Here is a 19,135-nt window from a genome sequence, read left to right as displayed (position 1 = left end):
TGCAGGCATTTGAGATAACTAGTGACAGTTTCATAAATAGGGTCACTCCAAAGTAACTACATGCTAAAATAAATTCTTTTTTTTTAAAGATTGATTCATTGATTGATTGATTGATTTACTCATGATAGACATAGGGAGAGAGAGAGGTAGAGATACAGGCAGAGGGAGAAGCAGGCTCCATGCGGCCAAAGGCAGGCGCTAAACTGCTGAGCCACCCAGGGATCCCCTAAATTTTCCTTTTTAATGTCTCTCAAACTTATGACTTATCAGAACAACAGTCCACTCTTACTCATATTCTGTTTTTTTAATTTAGGTAATGACAAATATTGCCTTTATTTTAAGGAACACAGGGTAATATTTCTCAAAGAAAATGGCTTTGTTCATCCTTTGACTCAGGCAACCACTAAGAGGATATATATACTCTAATAAGCAAAGAAAACCAATAGATTTAATAAACAAGATGATTTACAAAAAAAATAGTGATAGAATTGATAAGTTTATATTGATAGCTAATGAAGTATACTGGTGAGAAAGTTTCTTCTGTTTAAAATTTATTTATTTATTTGAAAGTGCAGGGAGAAGTAGAGGGAGAAAGAGCTACATACTCAGCACAGAGCCCCATGTGGGGCTCGATCTCATGACCCCAAGATCACTACCTGAGCTGAAACCAAGATTCAGCTGCTTCACCAACTGTAGCACCCAGGAGCCCTGAGAAAATTTCTTAAAGAATGTTATTATTAATCATTTTTCTTAGAAAAAGAGGAAGCATATTCTTAACTTTGTGATCATTGAAAACTAGATAAAACATTCATATTGCATGCTGACTGAATAAGGAAATAACCAATTAGGCTGGCTATTATAAGTAAGCTTTGCAAATGAAATCTTTCTATGTTTTGTATTACTAAACTTTCTATAACTATGCAGATTTCAATAGTGGAGTGAAAGTAGGCCTTTTCTTCTGGTGCAGGCAGAATAATGGCTTCCCAAAGATGTCTACATCCTAATCCCCAGAATCTATGAATATGGTAGCACAAATAGCAACATAGCAAAGTGGAGGTGGGGGAAGGGGGCAGGAGTATTAAGGCTGTGAAGGGAATTAAGTCAGCTAATTAGCTGACTTTAAGCAACCTATTCTACATTAAATAGGAATGTTCTACATTAACTCAGATTGTATGGGGGTGAGCCCAATGTAATCACAAGTATCAGTGTCAGACAGATGTAAGGTTGTTGGCTTTGAAGATGGAAGAAAGTGTCATAAGGAATATGGATGGCCTGTGGAAGATGGGAAAAGCAAGAAATTCATTTCTTCCCTAAAGCCCCTGTCAACACCTTGATTTTAGCACAGTAAGACTTATTTTGAACTTCTGACCTCCAGAGCTGTAAGATAATAGATGTGTGTGTGTGTGTGTGTGTAAGTTACTAATTTTGAGGTCATTTTTTATAGCATCTGTAGGAAATTAATGTAATCTAATTTGAAAAAAGTGAAGACAAGGGCATACTCCATTTCTGATGTAACAACTTTAGGATAAAATGAGTAGGTCACCTTTGAAGGTTCAGAGGGAAAACACCAAAGAAGTAAAAAATCCTGCCATGTGTTGAGATTTAAGTTACATGAAGCTTGTTTGGATGAAACTTTGAAACTCACATCAAGTCTTCACTTTCCCCTTTGAATAACAACACCTTTGGGTGCTCAGCGGTCATAAATTTCACACATTTCCAACTATTTCCTCTTCAAAGGATGACTGGATCTCAAATTCTCTGCAAAGATTTTGACTAAGGTTTGGGACATTATGGAAAGTACAGCTGTACAAATATATACATCCTTGTCTACTCCTACCTGAAAAATATGGGTGTAATGGAATTGGGTTCATTAAGATTAGGTTGCACTATTTTTTTCTACTATCATTTATCAAGGATTAGACAGACAAGAGAGGTACTTCCATATTATTTAATTTTTAGTTAGGCATTCAAGAAATCCCAATGTTATCAAGATAGCATTCAGATGACCTTGAAATTTTTGAAAAGTTAGTTCACTTTGGAATTCTGATTTGTTCATTGTTGAATAAAACATTAAATGTAAAATATAGCAAATATATTTAAACATAAATCATACTTGTTTAAATAATTCATCTTGTGTTACTAAATAGTATAAATGATTTTATGAACATTACAATTTATTTTTATTACGATAATTATTATTTTATAATACTTCATATTTAGTGATATGGAAATTAGCTCACATTTTTAATAACATCAAAAGATGGATTTAATGCATCTAACCTAGTATCTATATTATTACCATTTGTTACCTTTAAATAAATATTGAGCATACATTATATCATTTTTACTTCAGTTAGCAAAACTTCTCCTACACGTTGTTTATATTTGTTTAATTCAGTGCTGGCTATTTTCTAAATGGTAAATGAGTTCCCCTGATGAATTCTTTCCTCGTTTGCAAACTTTTATTATGTAACAAGTAAAACAGATCTTTAATGAGTAAGTAAAGAAAGAATGTTGACTCTCTCAGTAGGGATATTTAATCATTGAAGATAAAACATTGGTGATTCTGAGTCTGAACATTAAGATCAAATACTGAAAAACAAGATTAGTGTTTGCAGCAATATTTTGCCATATAAACATTTGAGAACACTTTTAAGGCAGATATTTTTAATTGAAATGTGTAAATGAATCTATGAAAACATATCTATAGTCTTCTTTTAATTTCTATATTGCTAGTCAGATTTATTGCATTTCTCAAATTTATATGTAAAAAGCTTGTAGGAAAGATAAGCTATTTTATGTAGAGATTATAACATGATTGATAAGGATAGAAAGTCATTTTATACCTCTAAATTTTATTAAGCTCTTCCAAGATGCAGTTTTTTTTTTTTTTAAGATTTAAAAAAACCATAGCTGACATTTGTTTATTTGACTTCACATTGACTTTTAAAAGTGTTTTGTTATTTTAAGGCATGAAGAAAATTTGAGAAAGATGGTAAAGAATTTATTAAATTCACTTCTCTTCACTTTCAGAAATCACATAGAGATTATATAGAAATTCCACTGGGATTATGTTACCTTTTCTAATATCAGTAACAGAAGTTGTAAAATCTACTGACAAAACTATACCATGACCACAATGATTCCACCGAATCAACAGTTTAGTATGAGACCATTAAGTAATTCAAACAAGTTATATATTTGCATCTATTTTGATCATTATTGTCTGCCAAGAAGAGAAAATAAGGCAGTGAAATTACTACTCCCTTTGGTTTCCTGCCACACTTTCTTTAAGAAAAATAAATGTCACAAGAGTGTTTTCACATCTTAATTTGTACACTGCCTTGAGCAATTTGTATGTTGGATTAGTAGTAAATGGTGACTATTTGATTTTATGTTTTATCAGGAGCTACAACTATAGAGAAATATGACCTAAGAACAAATTTGTGGATCCAGGCAGGGATGATGAATGGCAGGAGATTGCAGTTTGGTGTGGCTGTTATTGAAGACAAACTCTTTGTAATTGGAGGTCGAGATGGCTTAAAGACATTGAACACCGTTGAATGTTACAATCCCAAAACCAAGACTTGGACTGTCTTACCACCAATGTCAACACACAGACATGGTCTAGGTAAGATCTCTTACTTTCTTGATGCTATTTTTAGAACATTTATTGATAGTGAAAATGTATGTTAAAATATAGTATTACTGTCATCAATTACCATTAACTTTAGGTAAATTATGAGCTTATTTGGAATATTTTTTATTCCTGACATTTTCCTGTGTTGACCAGTGTGAGTTAAACTGTTGAGAAGAATGTTAGAGATACCAAAATAAGTAGATCTCAAGCTATCCTCAAAGTTTTCACAATCTGACATTCATACAATATGTAAAGTTTGATATGAATTTAAAAAATAAAAAAGTAGAACTATCATGGAGAAGCCAGAGTGATACAACTCTGAGGAATAGATAGGTAATGTGCATAGAGAAAAAATTAAGATGGCTCATTCCCACATTGCTGGATAGACTAGCCTAACCAGACCTTTGCACATAATTGACTTCACCTTGAAAAATCTATGGAGAAAGGGCAATATGGATTTAGAGAAAGAACAATATTTCAATTGACATGAGAGGTTGATAATATAGGATTCAACTGATTTTTACTGGGGAGTAACCTGGAGATGGGAAGAACTATATTGGAATTCAGAAGATCTGGGTGTGAGTCTTAAAGCTACCAATTGACATGATTTGAGGCCAACACTTAAACTATGAGCCCTCAGTTTCCTGATTTGCCATAAATTCAAAGTTATTAAGTAGATTAAATCTAATGATGACGATGAATATGAAATTGTCAATTGTGTAAATTATTGAGTCCTATACAAATATTTGAAAAAGAGGAATGTAATAATGGCTAAGAGTTCCTGAATTTGTACTTTGTATTATGGGGATTATAAGGAGAAGTAAGGAGAAGTGCAAATTACTTTTTATGAAGACCTGAAATATGCCAGGTAGTCAACTAAGTGTCTTGCATATATTTAGAATATAAACATTAAAGAGGTATCAGGCTTTAATTGCAAATCCACTAATTTAGACATTCAGAAGCAAGCAATATTATAGAGCAATTCAAAAATATATTAATTATAATTCAACTTTGAGGTCTTCAGCACTGCATTTCCTATTCTTGTCACTCTACCATTGATCTAAGCAAAAAAAATTTTTGGAAAGTAAATAAAATAGCTCTGAATTAAAGCAACTTACCTTTTTCATATTCTGGTTTACCTTCCTTTCTTCACATTAGTCATTAGTAATTTAAGGAATAGGAATAAGTGTGTGAGAACCTTTTCTTTTTTTTTAATATGTTTTTTTTTATTTTTATTTATTTATGATAGTCACAGAGAGAGAGAGAGAGAGGCAGAGACACAGGCAGAGGGAGAAGCAGGCTCCATGCACTGGGAGCCTGATGTGGGATTCGATCCCGGGTCTCCAGGATCGCGCCCTGGGCCAAAGGCAGGCGCCAAACCGCTGCGCCACCCAGGGATCCCGTGAGAACCTTTTCAAGTTCAAAACTTCTGTTCTTTAAATAAAAAACATATAATTTATTTAAATGACATGGAATCCAATTATAATATGGAAAACATGAACAGCACATGATTATTCCTAAGTAATATTCATGAGTATAAAGATTTTCTCATATATATTTTTTCAAATATATTGGAGGATTTTTGCTTTTGCATCCATGTGAAAGCTGTATGTGTTGTTTGTTTTATCTGGCTATCTAATAACTACTTATATTTGGGTGAAATACAGAGAATAAGCACTCTGGATTGGAATTTTTGGAATTTAATGTCTCTTCCCCTTTTGTTTTAGACAATTCAATTATTTTGTATTAAGGTATGCTAAAGTTCAATTATGTACGTTATTTGCATGCTAAGAGAACATACTTGAAAATACTTCACCAAAAACACATCTTACATGGTGTTAATTTCAAGTGTTTAAAGTGTACGGTAATGATTTGCCTCAAAATACTATCACACAGGTTCTAATTCTTTAGGTAACAAGGCTGGGCAAAATGGTAACCTTGGATATTGTATTTTAGTTTTTCTTATTTGCTAAGAAAAATAAGAATGCTAAAGGGTTCATTGTAAAGGTCCATGTGTAAGTAAAGCAGCATAGCAAATTATATGAACTAGTAAGTACCACAGGTATTTGAAGCGTAGTGCAGTATTTCACTACACTTGTAGTGCACAAGTTTTAGTAATCCATTAGCAATTGTAGTAGTCCATATTTTCATGCTTAGGCCTTGCTTACTTTGTGTTTTTTGTTCTGCTTCACTTCTATTATCAAGTGGATCACCTCTCCTCCATATCTCATGCCACTGGTTTCCTCTATTTTTACTTCCAAGTGGTTATTGCTTCCTGTCAGTTTTTTAAAAATTCGCTACTACAATACTCAAGATCTGACCTTGTTGAGTTAGGGCACCATGTCTGGACGTAATTCTCATTTCAGTGTGCCTCATAGATTGCCAGCAATGCCTAGTATATAGAAAACTGCCTTCAACTTGGATGTGAATCAGTTGAAGCCAGATTGATAGCAATATAGGACATATGTGTGTGCTCTGATGAAGCTGAGTGTTTCCTTTATGATCAATCACAGTCCTCATCATCAGTTGAATCTCAGGAAGTTCATCATTCTGTATCATACTCAAATGGAATAAATTCCTTGGCCTAAGATTCTTGTTCTTTCAATATAACACATCAATCTTCCTCCCAAGGACTACCATTACATTGATGTTGATACTTCTTATTTAATCCATCATATCGTCCAAGTTTAATTTTATATGCTTCCCTTTATCCCTTCCTGATGGCTAATTTTACTTTCTAGCCCTCCCAATTGTTCTTAATCTGTGTGCATCATGATATTTCTCCCATGTATTGATGTCTTGATCTTAATTAATTTTGTTTTTTACATACTCATATTCCTGTTTGGTGATTCACTATAATTGCTTTCTTCTTCACATTATTAATATCCTTCCTTATCTTTGTGAGGCATATAATAAATATATTATGCCTATTTCAAATTCCTATCTGCCTCTTTAATTAATTCTTTTTTGTTTATTATGTGGTCAACCTCCTCTTCCTTTCCTCAGCTCTCTCCTCTTACTTTTCTCTTTCTTCTGTTAGTCATTATTTTCCTCCATAAGTTTCTCTTATTCCCCTTTTTCCTCTACTTCTTCTTCCTCCTATCTTTTTCTTCCTTCTTTCCTTTTTCCTTTTCTTATAATCCTATTTAATGGTAATTATTAACCACTGAAACATGTAATTTTTAACTGTGTTTTTCAACTGTAATTTTTAAGTCACATGGGTATATCAGATACTTTGGCTAACTGAATGGAAATTAAAGCATATGTCATTCTTTGTGTTGTCCCAAAACATTCAGGAGTGGGTGGGGAAATTTTGCCAGGGTGTGGAGCCTTGACCCTGCAAGCTGAGTCTGCCCAACCTATCTAATATTATTCCTAACACATAACCATCAGGGACATATCTATTACTTTCATTTGCACACAAATGTCCTTGAGTCTTTTTCGCCTGTGATGCCCTAACTATAGGCCTGGGAGCTGGGATAGAAAGGGAATATTCTGAACCAGAAAGTCCGTTTGCTTCTGCTGTTAATAATTCCTCATCTAAGCTGGACTCTGATGAGATCCCAATGTCATCCAGCCTATTATGGCAAGTTCTTATGGGTGCTGCTCTTTCCTGCCAGTGTATAAGATGCACTGGCTTATCTTTTTTTTTTTTTTTAAGATTTTATTTATTTATTCATGAGAGACATAGAGAGAGAGGCAGAAGCAAGCTCTCCGCGGGAAGCCCGATATGGGACTTAATCACAAGATCCAAAAAAAAAAATAAAATAAAATAAAAAAAAAAATAAAAATAAAAATAAAAAAAAAAAAAAAAAAAAAAAAAAAACAAGATCCTGGGATCACGACCTGAGCCAAACCCAGACGCCAACCATGAGCCACCACAGTGCTCCAAAAAATCTGTTTTTTTTTTTTTTATTTTATTTGCTTATTCAGGATAGACACAGAGAGAGAGGCAGAGACATACGCAGAGGGAGAAGCAGGCTCCCTGAGGGGATACTGATGCCTGATTGATCCCCAGGACCCTGGGATCAGGACCTGAGCCAAAAGCAGACTCTCAACCACTGAGCCATCCAGGTGCCCCATTAGCTCATCTTTTGACTACATCAAAAGAGCACAGAAGAAATTTTCCCCCAAGATAATCACCCAGGGCAGTGTCATGAATTTTTGTCTCACTCAGTAAATCACAATTGATTTCTGTTTCTCATTATTTTTTACAGTCTTGATGTTTGTTTTTCAAAAACACATCATGATTCTCAGTTTCATGCAATCTCCAGGACTGGGTCTGAGTATAAACCAACAGTCCTCTGTGCTAGTTTTTTATTTTTTCAGAAATTAGAATGTCTCATTTTATTTTCCATATAGTTAATCAACATCTATTCTGTGATACACAATGAAATTACAAAATTGACTATATAACCCCATATTATACATGGGATGAGGACTGGAAGTTACAGGCTAAAGTAAAATAAAAAAAAATACATAAATAAAATTCAAGACATTTTTGACCTATATAGCTTTTTTCCTACCTTGATTTGTATAGGAAAGACAAAAACTTGCATATTTTTTGAGAAAGTCACATGAGTTCTTTGGTTGCTAAAAATGATTATTTGACCAAAAATGTTTCATAGCTATCAATAAATGAAGAAAGCTCCTTATGCTGAATAAAATAGCATAGAACAATTATATGCATATTACATCTGTGATGTCAAGGGAGCAATGCATCTGCCTAGAGAATTACACTAATTAAGGCCGCAGTTCTCTCAATATGCTAAGAGCTTTTATTTTGACATTTATATCTTTGAAGCACATAATTCTAGATACCATGCTTTTTTTTTCACTACATTTTATATTACATAAAACTGAACATGACATTACTACAATAAAGTCTTTACAATTATGTCTTTTTAGGAGAAATTGATAAGGTGTAAGAATTATGGTTTATTATAGATTTCCTATATGCTAGGCATCATGTTCTATGTTAAATATATGGTTATGGTAGGAGTTGTTGTTTTTGTTTTACTTTCCTTTCTTTATTCCTTATTCAAGGTAAAATGCACATACCATAAAGTTAAGTATTAAAGTATAAATTGAGTGCTTTTGAGTATGTTCACAGTAGTGCTGCCATCACCACTATCAAATTCCAAAATATTTTTATTATCTTAAAAAGAAACTATGTACCCAATAGCACTTGTTCTTCATTGCCCCATCTTTCTAGCCCTTGGCAATAATTAATATACTTTCTGTCTCTATGGATTTGCCTATTCTGGACATTTCATACAAAATAGAATCCTATAATTTGTGGCCTTTGATTTATGGCATATTTTACATAGATTGCATAATGTTTCAAGGTTCATCCATGTTGTATCATGTATCAGCTCTTCATTTCTTTTACGGCTGAATAATATTCCATTGTTAGAATTTATTACATACATTATATTTATACATCATAAACAGAAGAACATTTGGATTGTTTCCACTATTGGACTATTATGAATAAAATAAAACTGCTATGAGCATTAATGTGTGGATTCTTTTCGGTACTATATGTTTGCAATTCTTTGAGGTCTATATATAGGAGTGGAATTGTAGAGTTATATAGTAACTCTATATTTTACTTGTGGAGAAACTGCCAATTGACTTTCAGAATGGTTGCGCCATTTTCTATCCCCACAGTAATGAATGAGGGTGCAAATTTCTCCACATCTTTGCCAACACTTATTATTTTTTCCTTTTATATTATAATTATGCTTGTATATATGTAATGGTATCTCACTGAGGTTTTATATGCATTTCTCTAGTGAATAATTCTGAGAATATTTTTATGTTCTTATTGCCATTTAGGTATGTTTTATCTGATATTTCTATTCAAATATTTTGTCCATGTTTTTGGATTATTTATCTTCTTATTGTTGAGTTTAATCATGCTGAATGTCTTCTGCAAGATATAAGATTTTCAATATTTTCTCCTATTCTATGCATTCTATTTGAACTGTCTTAATACTGTCCTTCGGGGATCCCTGGGTGGCGCAGTGGTTTAGCGCCTGCCTTTGGCCCAGGGCGCGATCCTGGAGACCCGGGATCGAATCCTACATCGGGCTCCCGGTGCATGGAGCCTGCTTCTCCCTCTGCCTATGTCTCTGCCTTTCTCTCTCTCTCTGTGACTATCATAAATAAATAAAAAATAATAATAATAAAATAAATAAAAATAAAATAAAAAAATGCTGTCCTTTGAAGCACAAAAAAATTTAACTTGATGAAGTCCAACTTAATTTTTTTCTTTTATTTCTAATGCTTTTGGTGACATATCCAATAAAATATTGTCTAATCTATGGTCATGAAAATTTTTGCCAATGTTTTCTTTTAGAAATATTGTATTTTTAGGATTTAAATTTGAGAATATGATTCACTTTTAGTTTTTGTGAAGAAGCAGTTCAATTTCATTCTTTTGCATTTTGTTCCAGTACTATTTGTTAAAAACAAAACAAAGTTTCTTTCCCATTGAATTGTCTTTTTAGAAAGAATTATATATTTATTTTTTAAATTTCAGTAAAATTAATATATAGTGTTATACTAGTTTCAGGTATACAGTATAATGATTCAACAATTCTATACATTACTCAGTGCTCATCATGATAAGTATACTCTTAATCCCCTTCATCTAATTCTTCTATCCTCTCACCCATCTCCCCTCTAGTAATCACCAATTTGTTCTTTATATTTAAGAGTCTGGTTTTTTTGTTTGCCTCTTTTTTTCTCTGTTCATCATTTTGTTTCTTAAACTCCACAAATGACTAAAATCATATGGTATTTGTCTAAAGGAAGCCATCAACAAAACAAAAAGACAACCAACTAGATGGGAGAAGATATTTGCAAATGATATATCCATTAAGGGGTTAATATCCAAAATATATAAAGAACTCCTACAACTCACTACCAAAAGCCAAAATAATCCAATTGAAAAATGGGCAGAAGACATGAACAGACATTTCTTCAAAGAAGACATACAGAGGGTAAACAGATACAGAAAAATATGCTCAACATCACTCATCAGCAGGGAAATGCACATCAAAACCACAATGAGGTATCACCTCACACCTGTCAGAATGGCTACAAACAACACAAGAAACAGCAGATCTGGCCAGGCTGTGGAGAAAAAGGAACCCTCTTGCACTTTTGGTAGGAGTGCAAACTGGTACAACTATTCTGGAAAATAGTATGGAGGTTCTCCCCAAAATTAAAAATACATGATATGACCCATTGAATTGGCTTGGTATGATTGCCCTGAATCTATAAATCAGTTTGTAAATATTGCATCCTTAATAATAGTAAATCTTCCAATCAATGGACATTGGATATCATTTAGTTTATTTAGTCTCTTTGTACATCTTTTGCTAAATTTATTGCTAGTTTATTATTTTTGTTGTTATTATAAATGAAATTCTTTTCCTATGCTCATTTTCAGGTATTTCATTACAAATATATAGAAACACAGTTTATATTTATATATTGAATACTTAGCTTGAAACCTTGAACATTTTTATTAGATTAATAAGGTTATGAAACTCTTAGGAATATATATATATATATATATATATATATATATATATATATATATCATGTTACTTGCAAAGAGAAATGCTTTTACTTGCTTTTAAAAAATCGTATGGTCTTTACTTCTCTTTTTTGCCTATTGGCCCTAGATGGAACTTCCAACACAATATATTTTTTTAAGATTTTATTCATTTATTTGAGATAGAACAAGAGAGGGAACACACACAAATGGGGGAGGGGCAAAGGCAGAGGGAGAAGCAGTTTCCCCATTGATCAGGGAGCCCGCCTTGGGGCTCTATCCCAGGACCCTGAGAACATGTCTTGAACCAAGGCAGCCGCTTAACCAGCTGAACCACTCACATGCCGCTCCAGCACAATACTAATATGAAACAGCAAGAGAAGACATTGTTTCCTTGTTCTTAAACTAGGGGGATAAAGTTTCAATCATTCACCATTAAACATGATGTTATCCATTATTTGCGTGTGTGTGTGTATGCTCTTTATCAGATTAAGAAAAGTGCCTTGGGAACCCTGGGTGGCACAGCGGTTTGGCGCCTGCCTTTGGCCCAGGGCGCCATCCTGGAGACCCGGGATTGAATCCCACATCGGGATCCCGGTGCATGGAGCCTGCTTCTCCTTCTGCCTATGTCTCTGCCTCTCTCTCTCACTGTGTGCCTATCATAAATAAAAAAATAAAAAATAAAAAAGAAAAGAAAAGTCCCTTATATTCCTAGTCAATTGAATGTTTTATCATAAGAGATACTGGATTGGGATGCCTGAGTGGCTCAGCGGTTGAGCATCTGCCTTCGGCTCAGGGCGTGATCCTGGCATCCTGGAATCAAGTCCCACATTGGGCTCCCTGTATGGAGCCTGCTTCTCCCCCTGACTGTGTGTGTGTGTCTTATGAATAAATAAATAAAATCTTTAAAAAAAAGATATTGGGTTATATTAAATGCTTTTCATGTATCTATTAGAATGACCATGTGATTTTCCCTTTGATTCTGATACTATAGTTTATTACATTATTTGATTTTCTGATGTTAATCCACCTTATTTTTTTTTCAGAAAAATATCACTTGGTCATGTCCTATAATCCTTTTCTGTTGGTATATTTAGTTGACTAGTGTTTTGTGAAAGATTTTTCATCTATATTTGTAAAGAATATTGGTCTGTAGTTTTCTTTTTTTTAAGATTTTATTTATTTATTCATGAGAGATACAGAAATTGAGTAAGAAACATAGGCAAAGGGAGAAGTAGGCTCCCTGCGGGAGCCCTATATGGAACTCTGATCCCTGGACCCAGGATCATGCCCTAAGCCGAAGGCAGCTGCTCAACCATTGAGCCACCCAGGTGCCCTTGGTCTGTAGTTTTCTTGTGATATCTTTGGCTTGAGTATCAAGGTAATACTGGCTTCATAAAATGAGTTGGGAAATGTTCATTTATCTTCTATTTTGTGGAATAGTTTGTGAATGATTAATGTTAGTTCTTTAAACATTTAGTGGAATTCATCTGTAAAACCAAATTTTTTTTTAATTTTTATTTATTTGTGATAGTCACAGAGAGAGAGAGAGAGAGAATGAGGCAGAGACACAGGCAGAGGGAGAAGCAGGCTCCATGCACCGGGAGCCCAACGTGGGATTCGATCCCGGGTCTCCAGGATCATGCCCTGGGCCAAAGGCAGGCGCCAAACCACTGCGCCACCCAGGGATCCCCAAAATTTTTAATTACTAATCAATCTCTTTACTTTATTGATCTGTTCAGACTTTCTGTTCTTTCTTGAGTCAGTCTTTAGTTGATGGCTTTCTAAGAATTTGTCTATCTCATTACATTATCTAAATTATTAACATACAATTCTTCCTAGTATTCCTTTATAACCCATTTTGTTTCTGTAAGGTAGGTAGTAATGTTCCCTATTTTATTTCTAATTTTAAGAATTTGACACTTATTTCTTTTTGCCTTGTTCAATCTACTTAAAGACTTCTCAATTGTACCAATCTTTTCAAAGAATCAACTGCCATTTTTTCTGGGTTTCTTTATTTTTCTATTATTCTCTATTTTATTTGCCTTCATTCTCCTTTTTTGTTTATATTCCCTTCTTTCAGTTTGCTTTGGTTTGCTTTTCTTTTTATGTTTTTTATAAAAGATTGATTTGAGATCATTCTTAAATTTTTACATCTATACACTTCCATGCTTTAGGTGCACTCTTTTTTTTTTTAATAATAGATTTATTTTTTATTGGTGTTCAATTTGCCAACATACAGAATAACACCCAGTGCTCATCCCGTCAAGTGCCCCCCTCAGTGCCCGTCACCCATTCACCCCCACCCCCCACCCTCCTCCCCTTCCACCACCCCTAGTTCGTTTCCCAGAGTTAGGAGTCTTCATGTTCTGTCTCCCTTTCTGATATTTCCCACACATTTCTTCTCCCTTCCCTTATATTCCCTTTCACTATTATTTATATTCCCCCAATGAATGAGAACATATAGTTTGTCCTTCTCCAATTGACTTACTTCACTCAGCATAATACCCTCCAGTTCCATCCACGTTGAAGCAAATGGTGGGTATTTGTCGTTTCTAATGGCTGAGTAATATTCCATTGTATACATAAACCACATCTTCTTTATTCATTCATCTTTCGGTGGACACGGAGGCTCCTTCCACAGTTTGGCTATTGTGGACATTGTTGCTAGAAACAGCGGGGTGCAGGTGTCCCGGCGTTTCACTGCATCTGTATCTTTGGGGTAAATCCCCAACAGTGCAATTGCTGGGTCGTAGGGCAGGTCTATTATTAACTCTTTGAGGAACCTCCACACAGTTTTCCAGAGTGGCTGCACCAGTTCACATTCCCACCAACAGTGTAAGAGGGTTCCCTTTTCTCCGCATCCTCTCCAACATTTGTTATTTCCTCCCTTGTTAATTTTCCCCATTCTCACTGGTGTGAGGTGGTATCTCATTGTGGTTTTGATTTGTATTTCCCTGATGGCAAGTGATGCAGAGCATTTTCTCATGTGCATGTTGGCCATGTCTATGTCTTCCTCTGTGAGATTTCTGTTCATGTCTTTTGCCCATTTCATGATTGGATTGTTTGTGTCTTTGGTGTTGAGTTTAATAAGTTCTTTATAGATCTTGGAAACTAGCCCCTTATCTGATACGTCATTTGCAAATATCTTTTCCCATTCTGTGGGTTGTCTTTTAGTTTTGTTGACTGTATCTTTTGCTGTGCAAAAGCTTCTTATCTTGATGAAGTCCCAATAGTTCATTTTTGCTTTTGTTTCTTTTGCCTTCGTGGATGTATCTTGCAAGAAGTTACTGTGGCTGAGTTCAAAAAGGGTGTTGCCTGTGTTCTCCTCTAGGATTTTGATGGAATCTTGTCTCACATTTAGATCTTTCATCCATTTTGAGTTTATCTTAGGTGCACTCTATAAGTTTTGGTGTTTTGTGTCTTTTTTCATTCCTCTCGACGTGCTCATATTTACTTTTTAAATTTTCTTTGAAGTGTGTTTAATTTCTACATATTTATTATTATTGTGATACAAATTACATGTTTATACATTATATATTCATCAACACAGTTCTAAAATTACTGCTTTCTATAGCTGTCTTTTAAATAAGATAGGAGAAAAAAGTTGTAAATAAAAAATGCATTTATACTTTTTAAAAATCTTTACCTTATTAGTGCTCTATTCTCTTCATGTGGAGTTGTGTTACTGTCTAAAAACACCTACATTTTAGCCTGAAGGACTTTATTTAGTATTTCCTGTAGGACAGGTCTGCTAGCAACAAATTCACTCAATTTGTTTTTTAACCTGGATTTATGAGATCATCTCTCCTTTATTTTTGAAGAATATAAACTTCTTAACAGTGTTTTTCTTTTAGCACTTTGAATATGCCATCCCACTATCTTCTGGCATCCTTATTAACTGATGAGGATAATCTTGTTAATCTTAATGAGAATCTCCTGTATGTGATAAGTTGCTACTATTTTGCTATTTTCAAAATTGAGTCTTTGGCATTTGACCATTGTGATGTGCCAGGTGTGCATATCTTTGAGCTTATCCTACTGGTGGTCCCTTATGCTTAGCAATCTGGCTCACAGCTTAGTTGGGTTCTTAACAAGGCAGAGTTGTAAACTACCTACTAAAGTGTTAAAGGAATATATCCAACATGCACACTGAGCCCCAACAAAAGCCCGTTTTCCTTCTCCTCCCAAAGGAGACTTTGGCAGAGGTGCCTAAAGAAGACCTTTTCCTAAGATCTGAGACAAAGAGACCTGGGAATAAAGGTACAAAGGCTAGGAATGCAAATGTGTGAAGGTGTGACCAGCCAAAGGGGTCTACCATTCATGCTGATGTCACCATGGAGGAATTGTTTTACATGGGTACAATAAACAGAAATGGATTGATCAATGAGCAAAAGAACTCTATTGAAACATAATGACTATTTTTTTAAGATTATTTATTTATTCATGAGAGACAGAGAGAGAGAGAAACAGAGACAGAGACAGGCAGAGGGAAAAGCAGGCTCCATACAGGGAGCCTGACATGGGACTCAAACCCAGGTCTCCAGGATCAGGCCCTGGGCTAAAGGTGGAACTAAACCACTGAGCCACCGGGGCTGTCCGAAACATAATGACTATTAAACTGACTGAAGGTCAAGTGCACGTTCAGGGCTGTGCACATGCTTAGGTAAAATCTGCCTGAAACTAAGCGAAACTTGGTAATCAATCCAAGACCAAAGTCACATCCTTGTGAAAGTCTGGTGAAGATAAAGATGCTTCCATGAAGCATCTAGGGCACCTCAACTAGCATCTGCTTCTATCTATTTTAGATCTGTGAAATAGCTGAGTCACATTACCCATGAAACTAGATGTTACTGCAACCTTTGCCAAGGCAAAAACAGAACAAAACAAAAATCTTACTTTCCTTCTTTGCTTTGTTCATTTTAATTTTAAAGTTCCTGTTAGGAACACCTTATTGGCAAAGTTTAGGTTTTAGGTACAGACTTCAGTTTTTCAGAATCAGAAAAAGAAGTAACTCAACTAGTTAGTATTGATAGTGGAAGACAAAGCTTGCTTCCTATGAACATTTACATGTGTGAGTATTCACAAAATAAAAGGGACATTCAATGTTGAGGCAATGGAAGGAAAAAACCCAATGTCTACTATCCATTTGTTAACTGATTGAACACTCACAACCACCCTATAATATAAATATTCTTTTTTGCCATTTTAAAGATTAAAAAGTTGTGCACAAATCTATTTACTTTTTATTGTCACAATATCTTTTAAGAAAGATTTATGATTTAATCTAAACTTGACTCCAAAATCATATTCATTCTAATACAACATGTTATCGATGTAAGTGGTAATACATATATTCTATTTATTAAACATAAATATGTAAATACATCCTAGTTGCTATATTTTCACTTTAATTTATCAGTTAAGACTCACCTATCATCTTAGCTATACAAAATAGGACACACACAAAAATTTCAATTAGATGTCAGAGTGTCTACCATGATTGATCAATTATGAAGATTCCTGTAAGATTATTTTAAGGAGTGATTCAACCAAAATATTTTAGATTTGAAGGTACAAATGTATAGATATAGATTTAGATATAGATGCAAACAAATAAATAGATTGGTAGGTAGATAAATGATAGATGAAGGATAAATGACAGACGGATGGATAAATAGATAAATACATAATAATGAATGGATATATTCTGTGCTATTTCATTATTCATCTATATTCCTTTGAATTGTGCTAAGAGTGGAAAAAGGGTAAATACCAGTAAAATTGTTACTTTCATATTAATGATTTTATGCCATTTGAATCGGTCAGTTTGAAACTAATAAATAAGAAAAAACTGTATTCTAGCACTTCAGGATTACCCATCATATAGGGTGGTCTGTCACTCAGTCTTCCTAACAGGAAACACTTGTGTGCATGCAGAGGTCTAGAAACTTATTACCTCAGTTTTAGGATGTACAAAGTATCAAGATTCTTAGGCTATTTTAGAGGGAAAGGGGTAAAGACATATGTACATCCAACATTCTCTGAAAAAACATAGTACAGCTTCAAAAAAAAAGCATAAAACAAAGAATAGAAATTCATTTGATATCCTCTATTAGAAACTATAAGATGCTAACTCTTGAAACAGAGAGAGAGAGAGGGCAGCCCGGGTGGCTCAGAGGTTTAGCGCTGCCTTCAGCCCAGGGCCTGATCCTGGAGACCCGGGATGGAGTCCCACGTCAGGCTCCCTGCGTGGAGCCTGCTTCTCTCTCTCTGTATGTGTGTCTCTCATGAATAAATAAATAAAATATTTTTAAAAAGAGAGAGAGAAGAAAATATAGAAGTGTCTCTTTAAATTTAAAATGTTTGCTGACATTAAGTATAAATAAAACTTATAAAAAGAATAAAATTGGTGTCATCTCTTAAAGTCAAGGAGAGAAAATATATTAAAATTATGGGAAAATAGAAGAGATAAAAATCAAGGGTAAGAGAGTATAATATTCTATCCCTTGTAGTTTTAAGAGAGTACAAAGAAAGTGGGAGAGAAAAATAAGAAATCATGTGAATATTTCTCTGAGTACAACACATGCCCTCAAAAATGAGTAGCTCAGAAAGCACCTTGAGTGGAGAAATGAGTGGAGAAAGATCAATTTAAGAATATCAAGGATAAAGAGAAGATTATAATATCTGCCAAAGAGGGAAAAAGTGAACCTGAGCTAAAAAGAATAACCATGAATGAACAGCAATGAAATAGCAGTGAGATACTTGAGTGAAGTACAAAGGAAGGCTAATCAGAGTGGATAAGGCTTTTCAGTATCAGTCTTAGATGCTAGACAATAATGAAAGCATACTTCAAACCTCTGATGGGCAAAGCTTTTCAATTCACTCATGTCAAGTCAAACTGTTACTCAGGTATGAAGGGAGAGAGAAAAAGCACCTTCAGACATTATTGGTTCTGCTGATCTCAGTAAAGACATGAAACTCAAGCTCTTTTCTCAGAGACTTGACACTGGAAAAGAAGTGTCTCAAGAACAAATGTTCTAGTGTTAGGACTCAAAGATCTCCTTTGCTGTCAGGAAAAATAGGCGATAAATAGTTGGGCATGCGTAGAATTCTCTGCCTCTTGGAAGAAATAGGCCATCAGAGGATCTCTTTGCCAAAAGCAAACACAGGACTGTTTCCCACCTGCAAAGATTTGGGCAGTCCTAATGTGTCACTGAATTTTCTCCTTCTTATTGCTTAAAAGAAGTCTGCTTCCACTTCTGGCTTGTTATCCTTGACTGGAGGGAAGTTATTAAAGCAATCTGAGAATGCTCTGCTCAGAACTGAGGGCCAGGTTGGGAGATGAAGGAAAGTGCTTATCTGCACCTAGAAACAGTCACAGCCTGGAGGACAAAACAAATCAGGTTTCATAAACCGCATGGGGAGAATGTGATGTTAAAATTAAAATATTAAAGAATATTTTCAAAACAATATTATTTGAATTTAATAAAATTCCTGAATGTATATATAAGGAAAGAGAACCTAAAGTGACATTTACTGTCAGTTTTTTCCCTTGGCTTTTAGAAACTATGCTTATAATAACAAGTAATGAATGGACTGAAGAAAATATGAGCATAATAAAACCTTGCATTTATTTGTGATATAATCCATTAGACTAGAAAAAATCATTTTAAGTGTCAGTATTCATTGTCTTAAAAGGAATACTTGCTTCAGCATAACCTGTTTCTTAAATTATATCGGTATATGTTTGTCCTCTTCATGTCTCTTTTACTTAAAAAATAGCATTTCTCTTAAGACCAAAGGGCCTATGTTTCCTTAAAACTATTCTCCCTTCAAAGTTTTGCAAATTTTTTCAAGGGATCAAAATTCAAAATTCCCCACTCAGTTTTATGTACCAGATATAAAAAATGATATTGTGAAAA

The 19,135-nt window shown here is 34.4% G+C and overlaps 1 protein-coding gene across 2 annotated transcripts in view; it reads left to right on the top strand.

Moving 5' to 3' along the window:
* The window catches only part of KLHL1 (kelch like family member 1), a 435,375-nt gene that overhangs the window by 351,934 nt on the left and 64,306 nt on the right, over positions 1 to 19,135 (top strand). For both annotated transcript variants that reach the window (XM_049099352.1, XM_035704542.2), the window contains exon 7: positions 3,407 to 3,631. In XM_049099352.1, the coding sequence (XP_048955309.1) occupies positions 3,407 to 3,631 (225 nt within the window). The remainder of the gene's footprint in view (positions 1 to 3,406; positions 3,632 to 19,135) is intronic.

This window comes from Canis lupus, chromosome 22 (assembly GCF_003254725.2).
Source record: "Canis lupus dingo isolate Sandy chromosome 22, ASM325472v2, whole genome shotgun sequence".
Classification (NCBI taxonomy): Eukaryota; Metazoa; Chordata; class Mammalia; order Carnivora; family Canidae; genus Canis; species Canis lupus.
The sequence above is the reverse complement of the archived record's forward strand: the minus strand, read 5'-3'. Positions and strand labels throughout refer to the sequence as shown.